Source organism: Xenopus laevis, chromosome 3L, assembly GCF_017654675.1.
Source record: "Xenopus laevis strain J_2021 chromosome 3L, Xenopus_laevis_v10.1, whole genome shotgun sequence".
Taxonomy (NCBI): domain Eukaryota; kingdom Metazoa; phylum Chordata; class Amphibia; order Anura; family Pipidae; genus Xenopus; species Xenopus laevis.
The window spans coordinates 130,591,068-130,614,687 of record NC_054375.1 but is presented as its reverse complement, the minus strand read 5'-3'; the positions used below and the strand labels follow the sequence as shown (position 1 = coordinate 130,614,687).

Below are 23,620 nucleotides of genomic sequence, written 5' to 3'. Positions count from 1 at the left end.
TCACACGGGAGAATATTGGGCTCTCTCTTTATTTATGACAGATAACCCCAAATATAAACCACAGCAGTAGACAGGTGCACTTATATAATAGTGAATTCAATTTACCCAGTGTATACCCAGAATGCAAAGAGGCAGTATGATAAAATGGCTGTATCTATGTTGCTCGCTGTACATATATCCATTCATCTATGTCAACAGCGAGAATATCATTCTGCGCCACCAATAAACAATACAAAGCGCATTCTGCAAAGTGCTTTATTGAGAATGATGTGCCATAAATTCAGCATTTTCACTGTAAAATTCACATTTTCTGTTAAGATAGAAAAGACAAAACTTTACACAGAGATCAGAAGCTCATGTTAAAAATGAAAAAAAAAAAAGCAAAAAGGTACAAAATAGACTCCTATGCCGTAAGTATTGCTGTGCTGGGCCCTGTCCCTGTAACAATGCCAAGGAACAGTTCATGTTCTTAGGTTAATTCCCTTCTAATCCATTAGCAATGCAAGCTAGTGGGACCCTGTTAAATGTCAATCATTCAGTATTCCCTGCTGTAAAGATACTGGACATTCAAAAAAAGCTTATAAATTGTGCTGTGGAATCTTCCAATTCCTTGTGCTTTGCACTTGCACCTCTTGCAGATGAAGCAAATCCTCCAAACTTGTACCTTTTTCAATTGCCCATAATCTTCTGCTACAGTCATGATTCTTTGCAAAATTGCTGCTTTTTAAGCCAAAATGGCACCTACTTCCCTGGGGCTCCTCTATAAGGCATCTGCTTCTTTACCTAAATACTGCCTGTTTGCTAGATAACTTCCTACTGGTGACTATATCCATGAGCTGCCTTGCTCAGATCATCTTTAAAGGGCATGTAAAGTCTAAAATAGAATAAAGCCAGAAATGCTGTATTTTGTACACTAAATATAAACATGAACTTACTGCACCACAAGCCTAATCAAACAAATAATTTATGCTTTCAAAGTTGGCTACAGGGGGTCACCATCTTGTAACTTTGTTAACATCTTTGCAAGACTAAGACTGTGCACATGCTCAGTGTGGTCTGGGCTGCTTAGGGATCGTCATAAACAAGTTCTGCATGGCTGGGAAGTAAGGTGGGGGCTCCCCCTGCTGTTCATAAGTATGATTGTTTCCCTGCTCAGCAGTTAGGGACCATCTGACAATTCCTATCCACAGCAGTAAATGAAGGGAGAATTTCACTGCATACAGTCAGGTTTCTTATAAAAATGGTACACATTTTTTAATTAAAGTATATTGGAGATAGGTTTCTTTTTCATTAAAGAAAGTAAAAATGGGATTTTATTTTTTTTGCCTTTACATGCCCTTTAAACAAAATATCAGGAAAAGCACACGTTCCCTATTGGGATGAAGAAAAGGGTGATGTTAGTGCATTTATTGACTTGTAGGCACCTAGTGCGCTAAAAGTCCAACTAAAGCTGGAAGCTGCTATCAGAATGTAACAGGAACACATTGCAACAGGTACTAAATTCAATACAGTATTAAGAAGCAAAACGATGACCTATTGTTATGGTGCCAAGAAGCATTATTTTGAATTGGATGTGCTGCAATAAAGCCATACCATCCTGCAGAAAAGGGGGTTTTGCAATATGTGATCCAATAAAAAGTTGCAACCCCCCCCCCCAACCAGACCCCAGTCCCACAAGAAGGGAAATGCTTCTGGAAACAGGAAAGACTCATTGAGAGCCTACATGGTGGCATGACATCTTGCCAGGTCTTGTAAACGGTCCTGAATTAACATTCGCAAGGAGGTGTACCTGCAAAGGAGAGAGCGAGTGTTACTGTATGGCAGCCAGGAGCATGGTCAGCTTATTGTTCCAGTGACATCTACAGCAATTACTGATAAGACTGAAGGGAGTCAAATACCTGCTGAGTGGCTGCTATGGGTTTTTGCAGCTCAGCAAACATATAGGATAATGTAATCAACATTCTAAAGCTTATTACTTGTCATAAACAGCCAATTAGCGGGGAGAATTTACTGATCAAATGTTTAAAAACACACATCTGATAGTACTAGGGATGCACCAAATCCAGGATTCAGTTCGGGATTCAGCCTTTTTCAGCAGGATTTGGATTTGGCCAAATCCATCTGCCCAGCCGAACCAAATCCAATTTGCATATGCAAATTAGGGGTGAGGAGGGAAATTGCGTGACTTTTGTCACAAAACAAGGAAGTAAAAAATGTTTTCCCCCTTTCCACCCCTAATTCGCATATGCAAATTAGTATTCGGTATTCAGCCAAATATGTCCTGAAGGATTCAGGGGTTTAGCCGAATCCAAAATAGTGGATTTGGTGCATTTCTAGATAGTACTATAGTATACTATTTAATGTAATTAAAAGTCTCTGGATCAGCAGTTAGGCAGGCTATATAGTGAATAAAGTACCCCCTGTTGTAAATTATAACGATATTATAAGTTAACGAGGAGTTTCATGACCATATAAAAACATGAGGCCGAAGGCCAAGTGTTTTTATACAGGTCATGGAACTCCGAGGTGACTTCTAATATCCTCATATTTTGCAACTGGGGGTACTTTATTAATTATAATACACAAATTTCAGTGAGTCATGTGACAGAAATGACATCAGAACTCACCGTTTATAACTCATGACATCAGAACTCACCGTTTATAAGGATATGATTTACAAGATATTCATGCCTTTTGTGTATTTATATATATATATATATATATATATATATAAGTATCAAAAACAGACCGCACTACAAGGGCTTTTCAAGTAGCCATAACTCGGCCCGTCTAAAATACAAGTTTTTTCACACTTGAAAAGCCCTTGGAGTGCGGTCTGTTTTTGATACTTTGAATGATTATTTTGACCAGCACCTAGGCAATGTGTTAAACAGTTGTGAGTGCACCAGGTCGGACTTACTTTATATATATATATATATATATATATATATATATATATATATATATATATATATATATATATATATATATATATATATATATATATATATATATATATATATATATATATATATATATATATATATATATATATATATATATATATATATATTTGATCCAGAGAGTTTGAAAGGAAAACTGAAGTCTAACTAAAGAAGTAGCTAGAAGTGTTTTACATTATGTTTTGGGCTTCTGTATCAGCCCAAGGCAACCACAACTCTTTCGCAGTAAAGATCTGTGTCTCAAAAGATGCCCCAGTAGCTCCCCATCTTCTTTTCTGATGATTCACTGCACATGCTCTGTGCTGCTGTCACTTACTGAGCTTAGGGACCCACTTATAATATACAGTACTCACAGAATATAACCGTCACAATATAAAGCTGATTAGTAATTAATAATACAGATAATTACTACATGGCAGCACAGAAAGCACCTTGCCTAATAGAAGTGCAGTCTCCATTTGTTTAACCTAGAACAGTCATGTGACACAGGCCAGCATCCAAGCCTCTCTCTTAACCATCATTATCACATGACAATACAGGTAGATCTGCACACCAAGCTTTCATCTTTCTATCAGGTGACAGTCAGGACAAGTTGGCACAGCTCACTCAGCACAATGACTTGATAGTGAGGCAGGTTTGCACTCCAAGCCTCTGTTTCACCCAGCACTGCCATATAACAGCACAGGCAGTTCTTCACTCAAGCCCCTTTTTCTGTACCTCCTCATTAGTTTGTCGACCTCTCTATCCTCTTCCTCCTTGAGTTTCTCGATGAAACTGCTCAGAACAGGCATTTCAAATTTGATGTACTGGGCCACCTAAAGGGAATAAAGAGATATACTATAAAGCCCATATAAAAACAAAGATACACAGGACATAAACAGGAAGGTTTTTTATATATCTTTTAATGAATTAAGAGTAAAAAAAAACCCAATATGTTTACTTTCATACACATTATATGCTTTATCCATATAAACATTTACACCTGTATTTATAGCATTCAGTCTCTAAGCTTAACACTTAAAGGGGAACAAAACCTCAAAACAATCTGATGTCAGTGTACTCAAAATGCTTCTTTGAGCACTTTTGGAATTTACAATATTCCTTTTTAGACTGCTAATTTCAGGCTCTCCATTTGGCAGCACTCTTTTAGAGTAGGGATGCTATTTTGGATTCAGCTGAACCCCCGAATCCTTCGCGAGAGATTCGGCCGAATACCGACCCAAATCCTGGATTCGGTGCATCCCTATTTTAGAGTCAGAATTTCAGTGAGACCATATGGTTTGTGGAACATAGAAATATTTCTGAGGTCACAAAGAATTTAGACAATGCCAATACACACAGAGAAAGAAGGTTTTACATAGCAAGAAGCTTCATATTGCCTGATACAAAAATAATACATGATAAGACAGGAAATTGGAGACATTTTTTAAAGGAAGGAAACAAAGATGTAACAGATATAAAAGAGACAGGAACTAGGCGGGAAACGGAATCATTCAGAAAGGACTCTCACATCATAAGTGACTTCTTCCACCTGGTCCTTCTCCATAAGGAAAACCTTAGACACCTGCTCACAAGGCCCATGCAGAATCCGTGCGATTAGAGGATAATCAGTTTCCTTCAGCTTTCTCTTCTCTGTGTAGAGTGGAAAGGAAGAGAGATTGAAAGGAACAACATTGCATACAATTTCCTACCAACTGACAACGACTGCCTCATTACCATTTATATTTATTTTTGGAGGCAATCAAAAATGTTGATATTGTTTGCACTCCCCTATAATCCTATATTGTAATTTTAGTATTGACTGTTGATTGAGGGGTGAGGCCTGGGTGTTAAATATAACCAGTATGTGACCTCCTGCATTCACCTGTCTATCAGGTGACCTGGCATCCAATTAACATACTGTTTAGTACCTTGGACAGTATGTGTGTTAACAATAAATATAGTAGTAAGAATGGATGAATTGGATCCACTATTTTGGGATTCGGCCAAATCTTCCATCTAGGACCATTGTCCCCAACCTTTCTTACCTGTGAGCCATATTCAAATGTAAATAAAAGTTGGGGAGCAACACAAGCGTGCAAAAAGTTCCTGGGGTGCTAAATAAGGTCTGTGATTGGCTATTTGGTAGTCCCTATGTGGACTGGCAGTCTACAGGAGGCTTTGTTTGGCAGTACACCTGTTTTTTATGCAAACAAAACTTGTCTCCAAACCAGGAATTCAAAAATAAGCACCTGCTTTGAGGCCATTGGGAGCAACATCCAAGGGATTGATGAGCAACATGTTGTGCCCGAGCCACTGGTTGGGGATCACTGATTTAGGATTTGGCTGAATTCCAAACCCAATCCTAACTCTAGGGGGCACATTTACTAAGCTCGGGTGAATGAATAGAGGGGAAAAAAAACTTGAATTTCGAGGAGTTTTATGTGCTCTTCGACTATCGAATTGGCGTAAATTCGCCTGAGTAGAATGATTCGAATAGATCGAGCGAAAAAACGCTGCGACTATTCGCCCATTCGATAGTCAAAGTACTGTCTCTTTTAAAAATCATTCGAGTGCCTACATCGCCAGATAAAACCTACCGAATTGCTTTAAAAGCCTATGGGAAAGTCCCATAGGCTTTTTTTCTAAGTTTTTGATCGAATAAAAAGGCATTCGATTGTATTAAAATCCTTAGATCGAATATTCGATCGCTCGACTATTTGCCGGGCCCATTCGCCCATTCGACTATTCGCCAGTGCGTAAATTTGCCCGAATTCCCTATTCAATTCTATTCCCCAGTCGAAATTCAAGGGATTTAACCCCTCGAAATTCGACCCTTGATAAATCTGCCCCTAGGGGTTAAAAAAACTGAAACGTCACATGATTAAGGATTTTGATGCAGTACAGCCAAGGCACTTCGATTTGTCCAAATCCGAATCCTGTTAAAAAAGAAGGAATCCTGGATTCTAGGGGCAGCTTTATCAAAATGTGAGATGAGAGCTCCCCACAGAAAAATCCACTCACTTTCTATTCATTCCTATTGGATTTTTTAGAAGCATACTTATCAAATGGATGAAAGCTCACCATTTGATACATACGCTGCTAAAAATCCCATAGGAATGAATAGAAAGTGAGTGGATTTTTCTGTGGTGAGCTCTCATCTCACATTTTGATAAACCTTCCTCCTAGTTGCAAGTAAAGTAGTTGAAAGACCATTTGTAGAAGTCCAGACGCATTTACACATGATAAAATAACAATACTTAGCCACATAATAACATAGTGCAAAGTTGCACCAATGCAGTTGCAGTTCCCTGATAACTAATTAGACACAAAACTGAATCAGTTGCATGCAATTTATAAAAAACTTGCTTTGGAAGGCCTATTGTGTTTGTAAGTCTAAAGCTAACCATACACGGCCCACCTCGCACCATATCTGACCAATTGGCAATAAAAGAAATTGTTCCATTCATTTGGGGTGAGTGGACAAACATTGTGGATGACAATAATATAAGGGTAATATTTAAGCTTCCTCTACCAGCCCATGAGTTCATCATATCAGAATAGAAAGCATGTTTAGGACTGTGTATATTATAATGTTCAACTTCAGCTCTCACCTCCGCTGGTGTGCACCATGTACAGAGAAAACTCTGAGGCCGGATTCTCAATCTGAAATTAGAAAAGGGAAGTAGATGTCATCAGTATGCCCAGTAAATCAGTAGCAAGCATTTTCGGTGTAAATGGGGTGAATGGATTTTGTGGTTAACTGGTAGTTAGCCCTATCTGATTAACTGGTGTATGTATATAGTGCTAGTGTTGTACTTTGTTACATTAATAAACACAGACAGGAGGGCACAAACACTGCAATAAATAACACATATATAGAGTTACAAAGAGTTTAGGAAGACTGAAATTAGGTGTGATATTGTTTCATATTAGAATTTGTTATATTTCTACATAGTTCTGTTTGCATAGGCGGGGGTGCAGGCAGGACATCTGTCTGGGGCCTGGAGGAAACAGGGGCCTGTACTGCCATAAAACAGGACAAGGTTTGCTGCAAAATGGGCAGGGTTCATGTTGATTAGGGGCATGGTCAGGCAGGTGTATGGGGCACCACAGTTCCATATTGTCCTGATAAACATGTAGAGATAAAGGGTTCTTCTGCACTTTTTTGCAGAAATTGGATTCATCCAAATCCTGAGTGCCTACTCGAACTGAACGTGGACACTGTGACTGTGAAGCTCTGGACAACCAACAGCAGCAGTTTTTTGTTAATACAAATTTGGTTTTTGTTTCGACCAAATCTCTGAGGCGGATTCGGTATTTGGCTCAGTCTAAAGAGGATGGATTCATTACGTGAAATTAATGAACATATGTGTGTGTGTGTTGCTTCTGAGGGATTGTCTCCTTGGTACATACCTTAAACTTGTTGAGAAGCAATTTCAGGACCTGGGGAGTGGACATTGTGCTGTTTATCCGTACGTTGGTGACGGAGCCATACGTTGGCGTAAATACTGATGTCTACAAAAGTAACGGTCAGAGAAACATTTCAGTCCACTCCTGCATATTTATTGGGCAGCACATTGTGGATCAAATATCACAAGAAAGTACTTTGTATATATGTCAGCTGCTTTTACATAAGCAGTAATTGCATATAAAGGTGGAAAATGAAATACTGACTTCCAGAAATTTGTAAACAGCTAGCTGGAGGAGGCAGTGAGCGGTAAAATGATATCATATCAGTCATATATATTCTGAGCAAAATACAAACTATGCTGAACTATGTATGAAAAAGCTTCAACTAGCAAGTGCAATGTGCAAAATCATGTTTCTACATTCTATTCAAAAAATCAATATACTTGCATTCATACATGGTCTTAAGATGCAGAGTGCAGCATTCCCCCCGAACTTGTTAATTGAGCACAAAGGGGCACTTCCTTAGTGCTGTAGCATTTGAGCCCTGGAGAACTGTAAATGTCCCCTCTGCTGAACAGATTTCTTGCAGTTTACACTTCCCCATAATATATGATTCTGCCAGTGCATCAAGGGCTCTGAGCAAAGACTGCTTATTCTGTGCAGGGCTCGAGAATTCTCGATTTAATGATATTGATTCTGTCCTCGTTATCAGTTGTTCTGGACCTAGCGAAATGCAGAAACTAATTACATCCCTCATTTCATACCTTGTGGTTGTAGAAGTGCCCATTAATGGAGAAGCGATGGCGTTTAAGGCGTCTCTGCTCCCCTGGTGTACGCTGGGTCCCCCTTCTCCGCACGCCAGCGTCACTCCTGGTACGCATCAGCTGCGGGGTGTCCTCTTCAGTGGTTTTTGATTCCTCCTCATCTGAGGGACAACACAAATATCCCATGCTGAACAGATAGTGACGGGCAGTCTGCTGTGGCTAAATATATCCATAAATACAGCTTTCCTAGAATTTTTTATGGCTCACAGGACTGTCCAACAGCTTCAAACATGTATTAACACAATTTAAATTGGGGTAAACAGGTCGTGACATCACTGTGGCACTTGCATCTATCTGATTGCACATGACCCCCAATTAAAATAATTCATGTGGAGCTCATATAACATGGTGGCCCTGCAGACCCACTTGCACTATTAGCAATATAAAGTGTGTGAGTTGTAGCAGGCCATGTGGCACTGCCAACCCGAGATATAGGTCTGACCTGTCATAAAACTCTAATCTATGTATTGCAACCGGCACATCTCTCGTAAATTTAGTACAGTACCTACGTTCAGGCCCAGACTGGCAATCTGTGGTAAGTGCGAGAGGGCTGCTCTAAGATGACAGTTACTATTTAGTGGGCTGGTGGGGGCCTATTTGGGTACTCTGGGTACCTGAAATGCTAGGGCCTATTTTACATCCTAGAGACAAAGAAGGGGGATAGATCAATGCACATGCTCTGGTCCCCTGTCTCATAAGTAATCCAATATCTATTAAAATTCATGTATTTACAAAAACAGGGGATTTTAGTTACAAAGTTATGCTCATGAAATTGGTAAGCCATCATACCACGTCAAGGTAAACCCCATACGGTGGTCCCTAACTATTTACCTCCGGTCATAGTATTCAAAGGCTGGCACCTCCCTGCATGGTAGCATTTCTTGGGATAAGTGTCTCCTGACCTGGGCATTGGTTTCACTCGGGAGGGCTTAGTCCTCCACCGCCATTAGCTTTTAAAAGTGAGAGAGATTGCCTACACCTAGGGTTGTAGCCGGTAAAACACCTGCAAAGGCCGGTATTACAAATTTAACGGCAATGTAGCTGCCGGTATATTTGTAATACCCTTAACAAAAGAAGAAAATTCAAAAGGATTCTGGAAGTTCACTCCTGTGGCCGTTTCTTATCTGTTCTCCAACCGGTATTAATCTTATAAATCCAAACACTGTGAAAGAGCGCTTCTCAAGGAAGCTCAGGAGAAGACAGCAAGAAAGAATAAAACATGTACTACACCATATTTGGAATACGTTTTTATTCTTTCTTCTTATAAATTCAAACACTGTGAAAAAGCGATTCTCAAGGAACCTCAGGAAAAGACAGCAAAAAAAGGATAAATACCATGTACGGTACTACACATTTGAAATTAGGGATGCACCGAATCCAGGATTCGGACCTTTTCAGCAGGATTCGGTCGAACCGAATCCTAATTTGCATATGCAAATTAGGGGTGGGGAGTGACTTTTTGTCACAAAACAAGGAAGTAAAAAATGTTTTCCCCTTCCCACCCCTAATTTGCATATGCAAATTAGGATTCGGATGTTTGGCCGAATACAAATTAGTGGATTCGGTGCATCCCTATTTGGAATACATGTTTTTATTCTTTCTTGCTGTCTTCTCCTGAGCTTCCTTGAGAAGTGCTGTTTGACAGTGTTTGTATTTATAATACCCTTAACAAAAGCCCTTGGACCTCTGCTCGAAACTTACTTTTTCTCTGCTTTCTGGCCATCGTGCAACGTGGCTCCACCCCCTTTTATGTCATGATCCGCCCCTTTTCCATCACGGCCCACCCCATTTGTTTCTGTCCCCCCCACCACCAGCCGGTAAAAAATTTCTGAAAAGGTGGCAACCCTACCTACACACTCAGCATTGGTGCAATCCACCCCCGCTTGCAGTTTATAAGAGAGATAGACTGCCCTATTTTAAATCCCACACTGGACCTGCATATGTAATTTAATGACCCCTCAGACTGGCATACAAGATAGCACCATACATAGGTCATTTATCGTTTGCCTTAGGCTAAAACGGAGAGCCCTACCTTTATCACTGACCCTCAGCTGCCATAGGACAGGTCTAGAAAGCCCTGCTTTACAGAGAATACTCTAGTTTAATTAATTTGCTGTTCTGTGTTGCACTATACCTGCACAGCAGAGACTCCTAACATAGAACAATATATGTACATGGCAGTAGGCGGGTAAGATTGGCAGCAGACTGACAGTATATTGCACTTTATCTGCTACTTCTTAGGGATAATGGGTGTCACATGTCTACTGCCTGCAGGCAAGAAGATCATGAAGTGGAAAGGAAGATGAATTATTAAGGTACCCAAGCTGGCATCAGCTGGTAGCATGTATAATTCATTGGGGGGAACCACCTTACAGTGTGGCAATGTGCACCCTAACCTTCTGACCTGGATTAACCAGCTCTAGTTGCAGGCAGCTCAGGAGCACTTAATGTGTCTCTCTAAAGCATGCTCAGTACTGAGAGGCACATTTCTTCTATGATTAATCTCAGTAGGGTGTTCCCTTTCCTCCCCTGGGTTCCAAAAAGTGGTGCAATTCTAGAAGGAACTTCATGATTTCATAACCCAGTGATGGAGAGTAGATCATGTGACTTGTAGCAGCCATGTGACCCCCGTGGCTGCAGACTACGCAATCTTTGGTTAGTTGGTTGCTGAGGTAAAAATAAGGTCGGTTTAGGAGAACAGAAAACCACATTTCCCTAATATTTTACCTCATACATTCCACACAAGTAAAATATATATTTTGTTATACTTTAGTGCTCATTTATTTGTACTTTCGCCATGCAACAAAATGGAGGCATAAGATCCACACGGACTTGTTTCCCTCACAGCGTCTGGTTCAATTCGCTAACATGGTATGGAATTGTAAGGCCGCTGGTTGCACCTCCATGAGAGAGAGATAAAGGCAGAGACTTACCCGTAATGGTGGGATTATCTTCAGCTTCTGTGATCTGTATGTCAGGGATGGTGGCGGGTTTAGCCACAGGCCTGGACAATAAAAGAAAATGTTGCTTTCATTTTTGTGACAGTAACGAAATATCTGTCAGTTGTTATCTGGGCAGAAACACGAGAAAAGCCGAACACAGAATAGTGAGCACACAGACACGTTGCCATAGTGACAGCTCTCGAGGCTTTGACGTGACAAATACAAATATAAAAACTTCCACCATTCCCACGTGTTACGGAGTGTCTTAATGTATACACAAACAGACATATTTGGCACACCCGATTATAAAGTGGGGGAAACATAATATTATGTACAGCTTGTAGGAAACAAAACTTTCACCATCAGGCCTGGTGCTGATCTATTACCCAGAAGGCTTAGGGATATATGCCGACAACCGCTGGTACAATTACTACTGTCTATGTCCGTTGGGAATAAATCGGTATAAGAATTCCCACAGGCATGGGATAGCTATTAACTGTCTGTCTATCCCCATCCCGTTAATAAAAGGGCCATTTCTAACTGGATTTATACAATGGGAAAGATACAGGGTGCTAGATCGGAGTAGCCAGAGCCTATAGTAAACGAAATGCATGTGCCAACGCAGATTATATATTCACTGATAAATAAAGATGCTAGCCGTGTAGTTCAATGAGCCCACTTTAGTAAGAATAAATGCGGCCATTGGTGTATATAAACAGGGCTGAGTAACATTCGGTCTGGGGATCTGTTTCTAATTGCTAAAGTCCCACAGAACAGCAGTATAATTAGGCTCTGTGTTGCACATGATGAGTCTCTGGGCAGACGTATGAATCTATGTCAGCAGAAACATCCCCACCAGAGGGGAACAAAAGAACAGGTGCGGAATCACAAGACTTTACATTCTCCCTGGGGGCTGCAAGATCTAATTAAAACAGTGCCGTTTGGCTGAGGTTTCTCTCATTTCGGAATATGGTTCCTTTGCCCTGCTGGATCATACACTGGCACTTGGAATTCACCTGGAGCTGCTCTAGGACGTTAACTTAAAACAATTATCACTTAAAAGTGGTTGTTCACATTTGAGTTAACTTTCAGTATGATGTAAAGAGTGAAATTCTGAGACAATTTGCAATTGGTTTTCATTTTTTATTATTTGTGGTTTTTGCGGTATTTAGCTTTTTATTCAGCAGCTCTCCAGCTTGCAATTTCAGCAACCTGGTTGCTAGGGTCCACATTATCCCTAGCAACCCTGCGGTGAATTGAATAAGAGACTAGAATATGAATAGGAGAGGGCCTGAATAGAAAGATGAGTAATAAAAAGCAGAAATAATAATAAATCAGCAGCTTTACAGAGCATTTGTTTTTAGAAGGGGTCACTGACCCCCACGTAAAAGCTGGAAAGTCAGAAGAAGGCAGCAAATAATTCAAAAACTATAAAAAAAAATCAAGACCAACTGAAAAGCTGCTTAGAATTACCCATTCTAAAAGTTAACTTAAAGGTGAACTACCCCTTTAATATAAGGTATACTGTTAGAACAGTGAGGGTAATTGGGCATTTGTCCAGGGCCCACCCTCAACTGCAATAAACTGAATTTTCTCATGCTGTCTGAGACTATTCTGAAAATTTGCGATTAGTTTAAATTATTTTGTGTTTGTTGAACTTTTTCGCTTTTTGTTCAGCAGTTTGGAATTTTACCAGTTATCTGGTTGCTAGGGTGTAATTTACTCTAGCAACCAGGCAGGGATTTGAATGAGAGGCTGAGAGGAAGCGAATAAAAAGATACGTTAATACTAAGCACATCAAATTGTAGCCAAGCAGAGCAACAGATTTTGGCTGCCAGGGTCAGTGACCCCCATTTGAAACCTGGAAAGAGGCAGAATAAATAAATAAGTCATAAAATATGAAATTACGTAACTTCACTGTATGGAATGAGCAGGGGCTGGGTGCACAGGAAGCAGAGGGGCAAAGAATGACGTTTGTTTATGAGTGGAAAACAAGTTAATATGAATACAAGCACATTATGTAAAAAATGTTTACATCTCAACAGCCCTTTGTGCTGTGATCCACAACAACAAGTTGCTGCTCTGTTAAATGAAACCAAATGCTCAGTTCTCCAGCAATGGAACAAACACGGAGGGAGTGCTGCCCAGATGATTTTCCCATATCCTTTGCTAGAATATTTCTCTGTGTTGTGCTTGGATGACACACATGAAATTCAGGGATATTTGTGCCAAATAAGAACAAACGCTCAAGCTTGGTGAATCCCATTTACTCTCACTGCTGATCTGGAGACCTTCTTTGTGGAGAATCTCGCAAGCCAAGAACAAAATGTACATACAGACAATAGTACTAAGGGTTCAGCATCAGCCTTCCCACTTCCCACTGAAATGGGGCCCACACTTTGTTTTTTTTTTTCATTCTGATATAATCCATTGGCATCAATGGGGTTAAACGCATGGCCTTTAGCACTTGATCTGGAGTTCCTGTATATCTGCCAGTTCACATGCTGCTTTATGACAAATGAACCTGCCTTCATGAGAACTGAGCAGTTGTGTTCAACTCAAGACTTATGGAGCAGTAGAATACGGATGGTCTTTCTACAGCAGGGCAGAGGGAGAGGATGGAAGCAGTGTCGGACCTGGTGTCCCAGGCTCACCGGGGCTTCTGCCCCAGGGGCCCACACACCCCTACTGGGGATCCTGCCGGCCCCTTACTGCTCCTCCCCCCATCAGCCACATGCCACTGGCTCCCCCTGCCAGCCCCATGCCACTCGCTCCACCTGCCAGCCTTATACTGCTCCTCCCCCGCCAGCTCCTTGCCACTCGCTCCCCCTGCCAGCCTCATGTCACCGCTCCTCGACATCGTCAATCGGGGGAGGGAAGGCAGTGGGGGGGGGGAGCAGCAGTACCTACTGGTAGGTATTGGGTCTGAGCTGCCAGGGTCCACCGGGTTATTTCTCTGTACCCCTATGGCTCAGTCTGACCCCGGAGGGAAGAAATCTCCCAATTCAATGCCCTCTGCCCCGTATCTGTATCAGCTTGAGGGATGTATCAAGCTAGCACTTTGGACTCTCATTGAATATTAAAGGAATTGTTCAGTATGAAAATAAAAACTGGTTAAATAGATAGCCCATGCAAAATAAAAACTGTTTCTAATATAGTTAGTTAGCCAAATATATAATGTATAAAGGCTGGAGTTACTGGATGTCTAACATAATAGCCAAAACACTACTTCCTGCTTTTCAGCTCTCTTGGTTTCCATGGATTGGTTATCAGGCAGTAACCAATCAGTGACTTGAGGGAGGGCCACATGGGCCATAACTGTTTGCTTTTGAGTCTGAATGCTAAGGATCAATTGCAATTCTGGCTATTATTTTACACATCCAGTCACTCCAGCGTTTTTACATTGCATTTTTGGCTAACTAACTATATTAGAAACATATTTTATTTTGCACAGCCTAACTGTTCCTTTAATAGTGAGTATTGGCTGCAATACATGGATACTTGCAATAATTGACACACAACTGCATGTATAGTTATTGGGTTAGTTATACTTCTGATGAGGAACAATCCTCAGTATACAGCTCCAAAATACTATAGCGTCTCCACCCACCACTGACCGTTGAGTTAGTAGGTTGCACCCTGAATGCCAGGATGTAGAGGAAGGAGGTGGGCGAATTCTCTCGTTGTCATCCTGCATCTGAAGCCGGATAGGGCGCCTTAAGCCCCAAAAGATGTTAAGCAATCCTTCCACAATCAGCTCCTCCTCCTCCTGCATGGACACACACACTACAGTCATTAATGGGTTATTCTAAGAATTCATTCTGAGAAAAAAATATGCATTTTACATTGGTTTATGTCTGACCCCCAGGGATGCCACAAGACAAATAAGAACCCTACAGATGTAACAAAGCAAAAGAGAACCAAGTAAAATGGCTGGAGAGTAAATTCTCACTTCTTTACCTCTCTGTGCCGTAGCTGAAGGTTCTGTCCTTCATAATACAGGTTGTAATTTTTCAGATGTGACAGCAGCTCATTCCTGCAAAGCACAGAATAGGAGTACATGTCTGTTAGTAAGTATACCTCTGTAAGTAAGTGCATGTCTGTAAGTAAGTGCATGTCTGTAAGTAAGTGCATGTCTGTAAGTAAGTGCATGTCTGTAAGTAAGTGCATGTCTGTAAGTAAGTGCATGTCTGTAAGTAAGTGCATGTCTGTAAGTAAGTGCATGTCTGTAAGTAAGTGCATGTCTGTAAGTAAGTGCATCTGTATAAGTGCATCTCTGTAAGTAAGTACATCTCTGTAAGTAAGTGCATGTCTGTAAGTGCATCTCTGTAAGTAAGTGCATCTCTGTAAGTAAGTGCATCTCTGTAAGTAAGTGCATCTCTGTAAGTAAGTGCATCTCTGTAAGTAAGTGCATCTCTGTAAGTAAGTACAGCTCTGTAAGTAAGTACAGCTCTTTTAAGTAAGTACAGCTCTGTAAGTAAGTACAGCTCTGTAAGTAAGTACAGCTCTGTAAGTAAGTACAGCTCTGTAAGTAAGTACAGCTCTGTAAGTAAGTACAGCTCTGTAAGTAAGTACAGCTCTGTAAGCAAGTACAGCTCTGTAAGCAAGTACAGCTCTGTAAGCAAGTACAGCTCTGTAAGCAAGTACAGCTCTGTAAGTAAGTGCATGTCTGTAAGTAAGTGCATCTCTGTAAGTAAGTGCATGTCTGTAAGTAAGTGCATGTCTGTAAGTACACCTCTGTAAGTAAGTGCATGTCTGTGACTGGACTGTATATGTTTCTACTGACTAGTGTATACATGATTAGAAATGCATTTGTCTGGTATGAAGTTTAATTGTGACTGTTCTCAAATCACAAGAGACATTTCCTGTGTTATGTAATATTATTCTAAAGTGCCAGATACTTGTCTCTTATCTGCCAGTTTAGGCTCACAAAATCTCACGGCAGTACATAGGCTTAGCAACATGGAGTTTGGCATGCACTGGATTCAGGCATAGTAACAATATGTGCCACAGTCTGCTTTTTTTTAATTCTGCAGAGTCTAGAAGAAGTTTTTCTGCTGTTCCAAGACAACAACATGGCACTCTTGGAGTTATTGCCCCCAACAGAGCCACCGTGATTGTCTTTCAATAATGTTGCTGCCCACAACATTAGCCCAGATGCAGTTTAGTCAGACAAAATGGCAAAACTATGCACATGGCTGTAGGATGTCTGCCCACACACAGAGCAGGAGAGGTACAAATGGAATTAACTGCCACAGATGTACACTGCCCACACCCAGACTAGAGTGATCGGTAAATACAGAATGATTGCCCGCATATGTGAAGATATTGAGGTGAGTGGTTTATACACATATATTATAGTGAATAGTGCATAAACATGTACTATGCAAAGATGTGTTCTACATCTACCTAGCCCGAGTGCAGGGTTGGACTGGGACACAACCCTGTGCCAACCAAGTCCTGATCCCCACTTGCCCTCCGCCATCTCTTCCCTGCCTGCCCTCTGCTGTCAGTCTTCTGACTAGCCTTGCTTTTCTGCTGTCCTACCCTGATTTCGGCACAAGTAAGTTAAAGGGGAACTGTACAAGCTTCCTCATACTGAAATAAGAAACTTGGTAAATACAATCAATTAAATATTATTCATTGTTTCTGAAATAATCAAGTTTTATCGAGTTATTCCTCTCTCAGCATCTGTTTCTCCGCATTCTGTCTTCATGCAGCAGTTGAGTGTCAGATATTCATTGACAGTTAGATCCAATATATCTTATAGGAGGGCTCCCTTTCCAAGCAGATGTATTAGAGCTCACTAAAATAACTGATTCCAGTACAAACAAAATAACTGCATTTTGCACAAATCCTGCATGTAGAGAGACATGATGTCTGCTGATTTTAATAGCGTGTGCTCTAATACATCTTCTAGGCAAAAGGAACCCCCCTATAAGATATATTGGATCTAACTGTCAATGAATGTCTGACACCCAACATGAAGAGAAAATGAAGAGAAACAGAGGAATAGTGAAGATAAACGTAATTATTTTAGAAACAGTACAGAATATTTAAATTATTGTATTTATAAACTTTCTTATTTCAGAATGATGAAGCTTATATTACATTTTCGCCATAGTTCCCCTTTAAGGTACGTATGGGGGGGAAGGGGCTGGCAGTGGGTGAGCAGCACGGGTCCCAGAGGTGGTGTGGGGGGCCCTGGGGTAGCAGTCATAGTTTTGCACACCCCAGTCTGTCAAGGGGAAATTTGGCATGGTTCATGGCGTATCACATATAAAGCAATAATCTCTGTTACAGAAGGAAGCCAAAATGAGTGTGACTGGCACATCCAGGCGACATAACTACAGCGCTGTGCAATATGTTGGCGCTATAAAAATACATGTTAGTAATAATAATAACTGGCTCTCACAAGCAGTCACATTTAAGAATCATTTGAGTATCCTGAATGTGCACACATACCAAACATGTCCTAGAGGTGTCATAAAGGGAAGTGAAGCCACACTGTGTTGCAACCGGAACACCCATTTAACCTTTCAAAAGCTGAAGTTAAAGGGATTCTGTCGTGATTTTTATGATGTCGTTTTTATTTCTAAATGACACTGTTTACACTGCGAATAATTCACTCTACAATATAAAATTTCATTCCTGAACCAGCAAGTGTATTTTTTGTGTTGTAATATTGGTGTTTAAGCGCCATCTCAGGTCATTTTGCCTGGTCATGTGCTTTCAGAAAGAGCCAGCACTTTAGGATGGAATTGCTTTCTGGCAGACTGTTGTTTCTCCTACTCAATGTAACTGAATGTGTCTCAGTTGGACCTGAATTTTACTATTAAGGGTCTGGCCACACGAGCAGATTCAGGGAGATTAGTCGCCCTAGCAACAAATCTCGTCTTCTTCGGGGCGACAATCTCCCCTAACTGCCTTCCCCCTGCCCTCCGCCGGCTAAAATTAAAATCGCCTGGGGGAAGGTACACGCGGCGCTTCGTTTTCCGAAGTCGTCCGAAGTTTCCTCGTGGGGCAACTTCGGGCGACTTTGGAAAACGAAGCACCGCGTGTGCCTTCCCACAGGCGATTTTCATTTCATCCAGCAGAGGGCAGGCAGTTCGGGGAGTGTCGCCCCGAAGAAGAGGAGATTTTTCGTTGGGGCGACTAATCTCCCCGAATCTGCTCGTGTGGCCAGACCCTAAAGCTGGCCATATACACAAAGATCCACTGGTTTGGCGACATCGCCAAACGAGCGGATCTTTCCCCAATATGCCATTAACGAGCATGGCTATATCGGGGGGTAATCTGAACGTTCGGGCGTATGGCCGAACGATCCGATTACGATGCCCAATGGGCTCCTGCGGGATCGACCGATCTCCGCCGTATCCGACAGTATCCCTTTAATGTATCAGCAGTACCCCGATGGTTCGCTAAGCACGTTCAATTTGCACTTTTATTCTGTATTTTAATCCTGACATATTCCATAGAGCTTTACAGATTATACATCATTCATATCCGTTCCTGTCCCAATGGAGTTTACAATCTAAGGTCCCTATCACATTCACACTATGGTCAGTTTTATCAGGAGCCAATTACCCTCTCCTGTGTGTTTTTGGAGCATGGGAGGAACCCCAGGCAGTCACAGGGAGAACATACAAAGTAAAGCAAGGACCCCCTTCAGGACGATGCATATGAATATCTCTAACACCCCGCTTTTGCCTTAGATTCCTGCACTCACTGCACAAACCCCCCATTCATAATTAATGATAAGGTGGCTTCATTCAGCTGCCAGTTGTGATGCAGTTCTACACACAACAACACAGTAACAAGGCATCTGAACTGGTCATATCGAATTGTTCCCCCCTTTAGAAAAAAAAATAATATCGTAAACATAGTTAAGTAGGTTTGCTTGTCCTAAATTATTAAAGCCCGATCCATTGAATCCCTTCCCCCCATCATAAGCTGCTTTTGTTCCATTTTTTTAGGCTTGAACGGTTGGATTCCCCTATGGTGATGAAAGAGTAAATAATTAATGAGAACTACTTGTTTAAACACTGAACATGCTCTATAGACTGGCTAATATTACATGGGTGCAGTTTTTGCACAGGGTGAAATAGGCCCACGTAAGTGAGAGGCAATCTAGGGGGCAACACATTCCTGCCATGTTATTTGGCTGCTATGGAGAGTGCGGTGTCTGTCCTTTATTCAGTCTCCCATCTCCATGCAGGACACAGCAGGAGGACAGAAGACAGCTAACGGCCAGGAAGATTTATGGAGGTGACCCTAAGAAGCAGGAAGACACCAATAGGAAAAACTCACTTGGAAATATACTTGTCTTTCCCGCAGGGAACTAATGAGGTCTCCAGTGAGGGCTCCATGTGTTCATCCCACTGTCCATGAGAGGGACGACCTGAAATGAGAACAGGACCAGATGGGGATTAACGGCAGTCACACAGAAGGGAAAGGATTTAACTACTGCCGCCTGGGAATCATTTCCCTTTCCCCTTTGATCCACCCCAAGGCATAAACATTCAGCCAGGACCAGTCACTTCTATGCTCAGTCTATGGACTGCAAGTCACTATACTATAATGAAGAAATACAAATGTGGTGTCTGGATCTTTATACAGCTTCCCAACCTATGGCCCCTCAGCTGTTGTAGATCTATAACTCCCAGTAACAGCCTTCGTCTATCAGAAAATACAGGGACCACAGTTACTAACTGCATCATAAATAGTCACAATATGTGTCTACGACACCTGCTATCCCACTGCTACAATAGCTACTATCTCTGCCTACTATACCTGCTATCCTACAGTCACACTCCCTTCCCAGAGATTATTATCCCACTGTTACTATAGGAACCATCTCTCCCTACTATACCTGCTATCCCACAGTCACAGTCCCTTCCCAGAGACTATTATCCCACTGTTACTATAGGCACCATCTCTCCCTACTATACCTACTATACTCCCTTCCCAGAGATTATTATCCCACTGTTACTATAGGCACCATCTCTCCCTACTATACCTGCTATCCCACAGTCACACTCCCTTCCCAGAGATTATTATCCACTGTTACTATAGGCACCATCTCTCCCTACTATACCTGCTATCCCACAGTCACACTCCCTTCCCAGAGACTATTATCCACTGTTACTATAGACACCATCTCTCCCTACTATACCTGCTATCCCACAGCCACACTCCCTTCCCAGAGACTATTATCCACTGTTACTATAGACACCATCTCTCCCTACTATACCTGCTATCCCACAGTCACACTCCCTTCCCAGAGACTATTATCCCACTGTTACTATAGGCACCATCTCTTCTTACTATACCTGTTATCCCATAGTCACACTCCCTTCCCAGAGATTCTTTACTATTACTAGGAGCACTGCCTGCATAGTCAAGAGGTAAACTAACTGCAAATGTTGTTCTCTAGAGCCACATTTGGTATGTCCCAGGGCACAGTCCCTTCCCAGAGACTATTATCCCACTGTTACTATAGGCACCATCTCTCCCTACTATACCTGCTATCCCACAGTCACACTCCCTTCCCAGAGACTATTATCCCACTGTTACTATAGGCACCATCTCTCCCTAATATACCTGCTATCCCACAGTCACACTCCCTTCCCAGAGACTATTATCCCACTGTTACTATAGGCACCATCTCTCCCTACTATACCTGCTATCCCACAGTCACACTCCCTTCCCAGAGACTATTATCCCACTGTTACTATAGGCACCATCTCTTCTTACTATACCTGTTATCCCATAGTCACACTCCCTTCCCAGAGATTCTTTACTATTACTAGGAGCACTGCCTGCATAGTCAAGAGGTAAACTAACTGCAAATGTTGTTCTCTAGAGCCACATTTGGTATGTCCCAGGGCACCCTTCCATTTTGCTTATATCAGATACAAACACTCTTGTTAAAATAAAATAGCAACTACACAAAACACTACATACCTATCAGTACAGTTATATGAGCCCCGCCCTAACACTAGCTCTCCTACCTGTACAAAACTATATAATCCTCTTTCTCTCCTTTCTTCAAGTGTCCCTGGCAGGTCCCACAAATATTCAGTGTCCTCACAATACAGATGCCCAAAACTGTTTTTGTAAAATGAAATAGAATACAATTTTCGCTTCCTGTTTGCTCACACGTTGCTTTAGATACTGGCCGGCAGTGAGGCGTGTGACACTCGCTTCCTTCCTATAGTCACAGAATTTCCTCTCCTGGCTGCTGATACGGGTGCAACTGTCAGTTCGGAGAGGTGGGTGGGTTTAGAAGACGACACATTGTATTTGAAGACAAACCTAGCCCGCCATTATACATCAGCCCACGTATCAAAGCAACATAAAGGCTGAGCACTTCTATACAGGGGAGTTACTGTCTTGATCATGTTTTCCTGTATTTTATGTTGAGTTCACATTAAGAAATTTTAATCTGTATCTGACATTTTTTACTGTGAGGGAAGTTTCTAGGTGGCCTTTAGCTTTACCAGAAGCCAAACCGGGACTGGGGTGTGTGGATAAGAATGCAGCCAAGCTCCCCTGAACATTTTGTCATGGAGAGGCCCAGTCAGTTATAGATATGCCTAATTTAAAGGTGATAGGCGCCCTTTAATTATCCTCCTCAAACATGAAAATTGCCCTCTGTCTATAATTCTGTTTGTAACAGAAAATATCTTCTATTACAGTATATAACCACTAAGAAGCCAGTAAACTATGGCACCATATTGTCAATGAAGTTCTAGCCAAAGTGCGCCCATTTATTTTCTGAACTACACCTCTCACAATCGCTCAAGAGCTGAAGTCTGTGACCTACAGTCGACTCATTGCATCTTACCGACCCCTCACCTGTTAGGGCACATGGGCCGTATGGTGCCAATTCCACTAAACCAGGAATTTACTTTATGTACGTTTATTTAATTAGCTGTAAACACTGACGTGGTAAAAGGGGATTAAACTTAAACAACATGGGTTACATTCATTGAACCCTAATTTTAAACAGTCTGACACCTCCCTTGACTTTGCTACATAAATCTGTTACTGACCGTCCTTTTAATGCTTTTTAAAAGGGCAACTGAACCCACAGAAAAAATGAAAAAGTTTGGTATAGTCTCATTTTAATTTCTCTCCCCAAATGTCCCACTTATAAAAGCAATAGGGTCACTGAATGAGGAGACCCCTAAGATCTCTAGTCACTTGTATTATAGTTTGCTGTGGTTTTCTGGGCTTTCTGGGTTGCTCCCAACACTACACTCCCCCTCTTCTGCCTTGTGACTCCCCTCAGTAAATCTCATTTGGTTTCATCGCTCAGATTCCATTGGTTATGTATTTAGACAAATATGAGTTGATCTGAGCAGCACCTGTAACCCTTTAGCTGCCCTGCAGGTCAGTGAGCAAATAGTCATGTGTCCAGCGCATCACAATGGGCTTCATTCACATCCATTCTGCCTGCACGATGCTCCAACCGGACGCCCTCCTGCTATTGCTGCAACTACAACTCCCAGCATCCCCGGCTGTGCGTTGGAAGAGCTAGAGGTTGGGCATTGTTGCTGGAGTCAGAGATGATCAATAAGAAGTGGAATACAGGGGGGACATGCGAGTGACACATATATATATGAGGGATGGAAAGGGGGGCATGTACTCACCCTGTCCCTGTGTCAGGGAGGACAGTGCCCGTATAGATCCGCACAGCAGGACGCTGCTATTGCCACTTGACTGGGCTGACAACCGTCTCCCTATCAGTAGTGTGTGCCCCGCGCATAGAGCAGCTCTGCCTCGCCAGCCCTCCCCTCTGACCAATGGCAGCGCGCGATGCTGTGTGGAGCCAGAATCTGATTGGCCCCTATTGAGAGCCTCAGACGGACAATACTACTCACACGGGGAGGGGGGATCTGTCTTCCCAGCATCTGTCTGACAGAGCGGCTTCTTCCTAATTCTGCTGAGGGGGAGAGGCTTTGTAACCTCTATGGGACGTGGGAAAGTTTTACATACGTCGTTGACATGCTGCAAGCATAGGCCCCACTGTATAGGACTGGTCTGTTATAGAATGGGCCCCACTGTATAGGACTGGTCTGTTATAGAATGGGCCCCACTGTATAGGATTGGTCACTGGTCTGTTATAGAATGGGCCCTGCAATATAGAATTCACTTGTAACAGTGACACCCAACTCGTGAATGAAGAGAAACAGATGCAGAGAGAGGGATAGTGGAGATAAACTTGATTATTTCACAAACTAGCAGAACATAGGGTTGCCACCCCTGCCAGGGCCGGAATTACACATTTACTAACAATTTCTAATACCCTAAACTATAGCCCTTGCCCTTTGGTGGAAACCTTTTCTCCATGATGTGGCCCTGCCCCTTTTGCAGCACGACCCCCTGTGGCCCCGCCCCTTTTTGCATCACAGCCCATACAAATTTTTTTTAAAAAAAGATGGCAGCCTTAGCAATACATTTAAATGATTGTATTTCGAAAGTTTCTTACTTC

General features: G+C 42.0%; 1 protein-coding gene across 2 annotated transcripts; it reads right to left on the bottom strand.

The window, feature by feature from the left end:
• Nucleotides 1-241: 241 nt before the first annotated feature.
• Nucleotides 242-22,834, bottom strand: rassf2.L (Ras association domain family member 2 L homeolog). 2 transcript variants are annotated; one of them, NM_001096747.1, is given in 11 exon segments: nt 242-1,789; nt 3,681-3,778; nt 4,474-4,595; nt 6,557-6,608; nt 7,359-7,460; nt 8,120-8,280; nt 11,113-11,183; nt 14,739-14,890; nt 15,082-15,157; nt 19,432-19,522; nt 22,779-22,834. In NM_001096747.1, coding segments are annotated over 10 exon segments (963 nt in total). In that variant the 5' UTR covers nt 19,491-19,522; nt 22,779-22,834; the 3' UTR covers nt 242-1,719.
• Nucleotides 22,835-23,620: the final 786 nt, after the last annotated feature.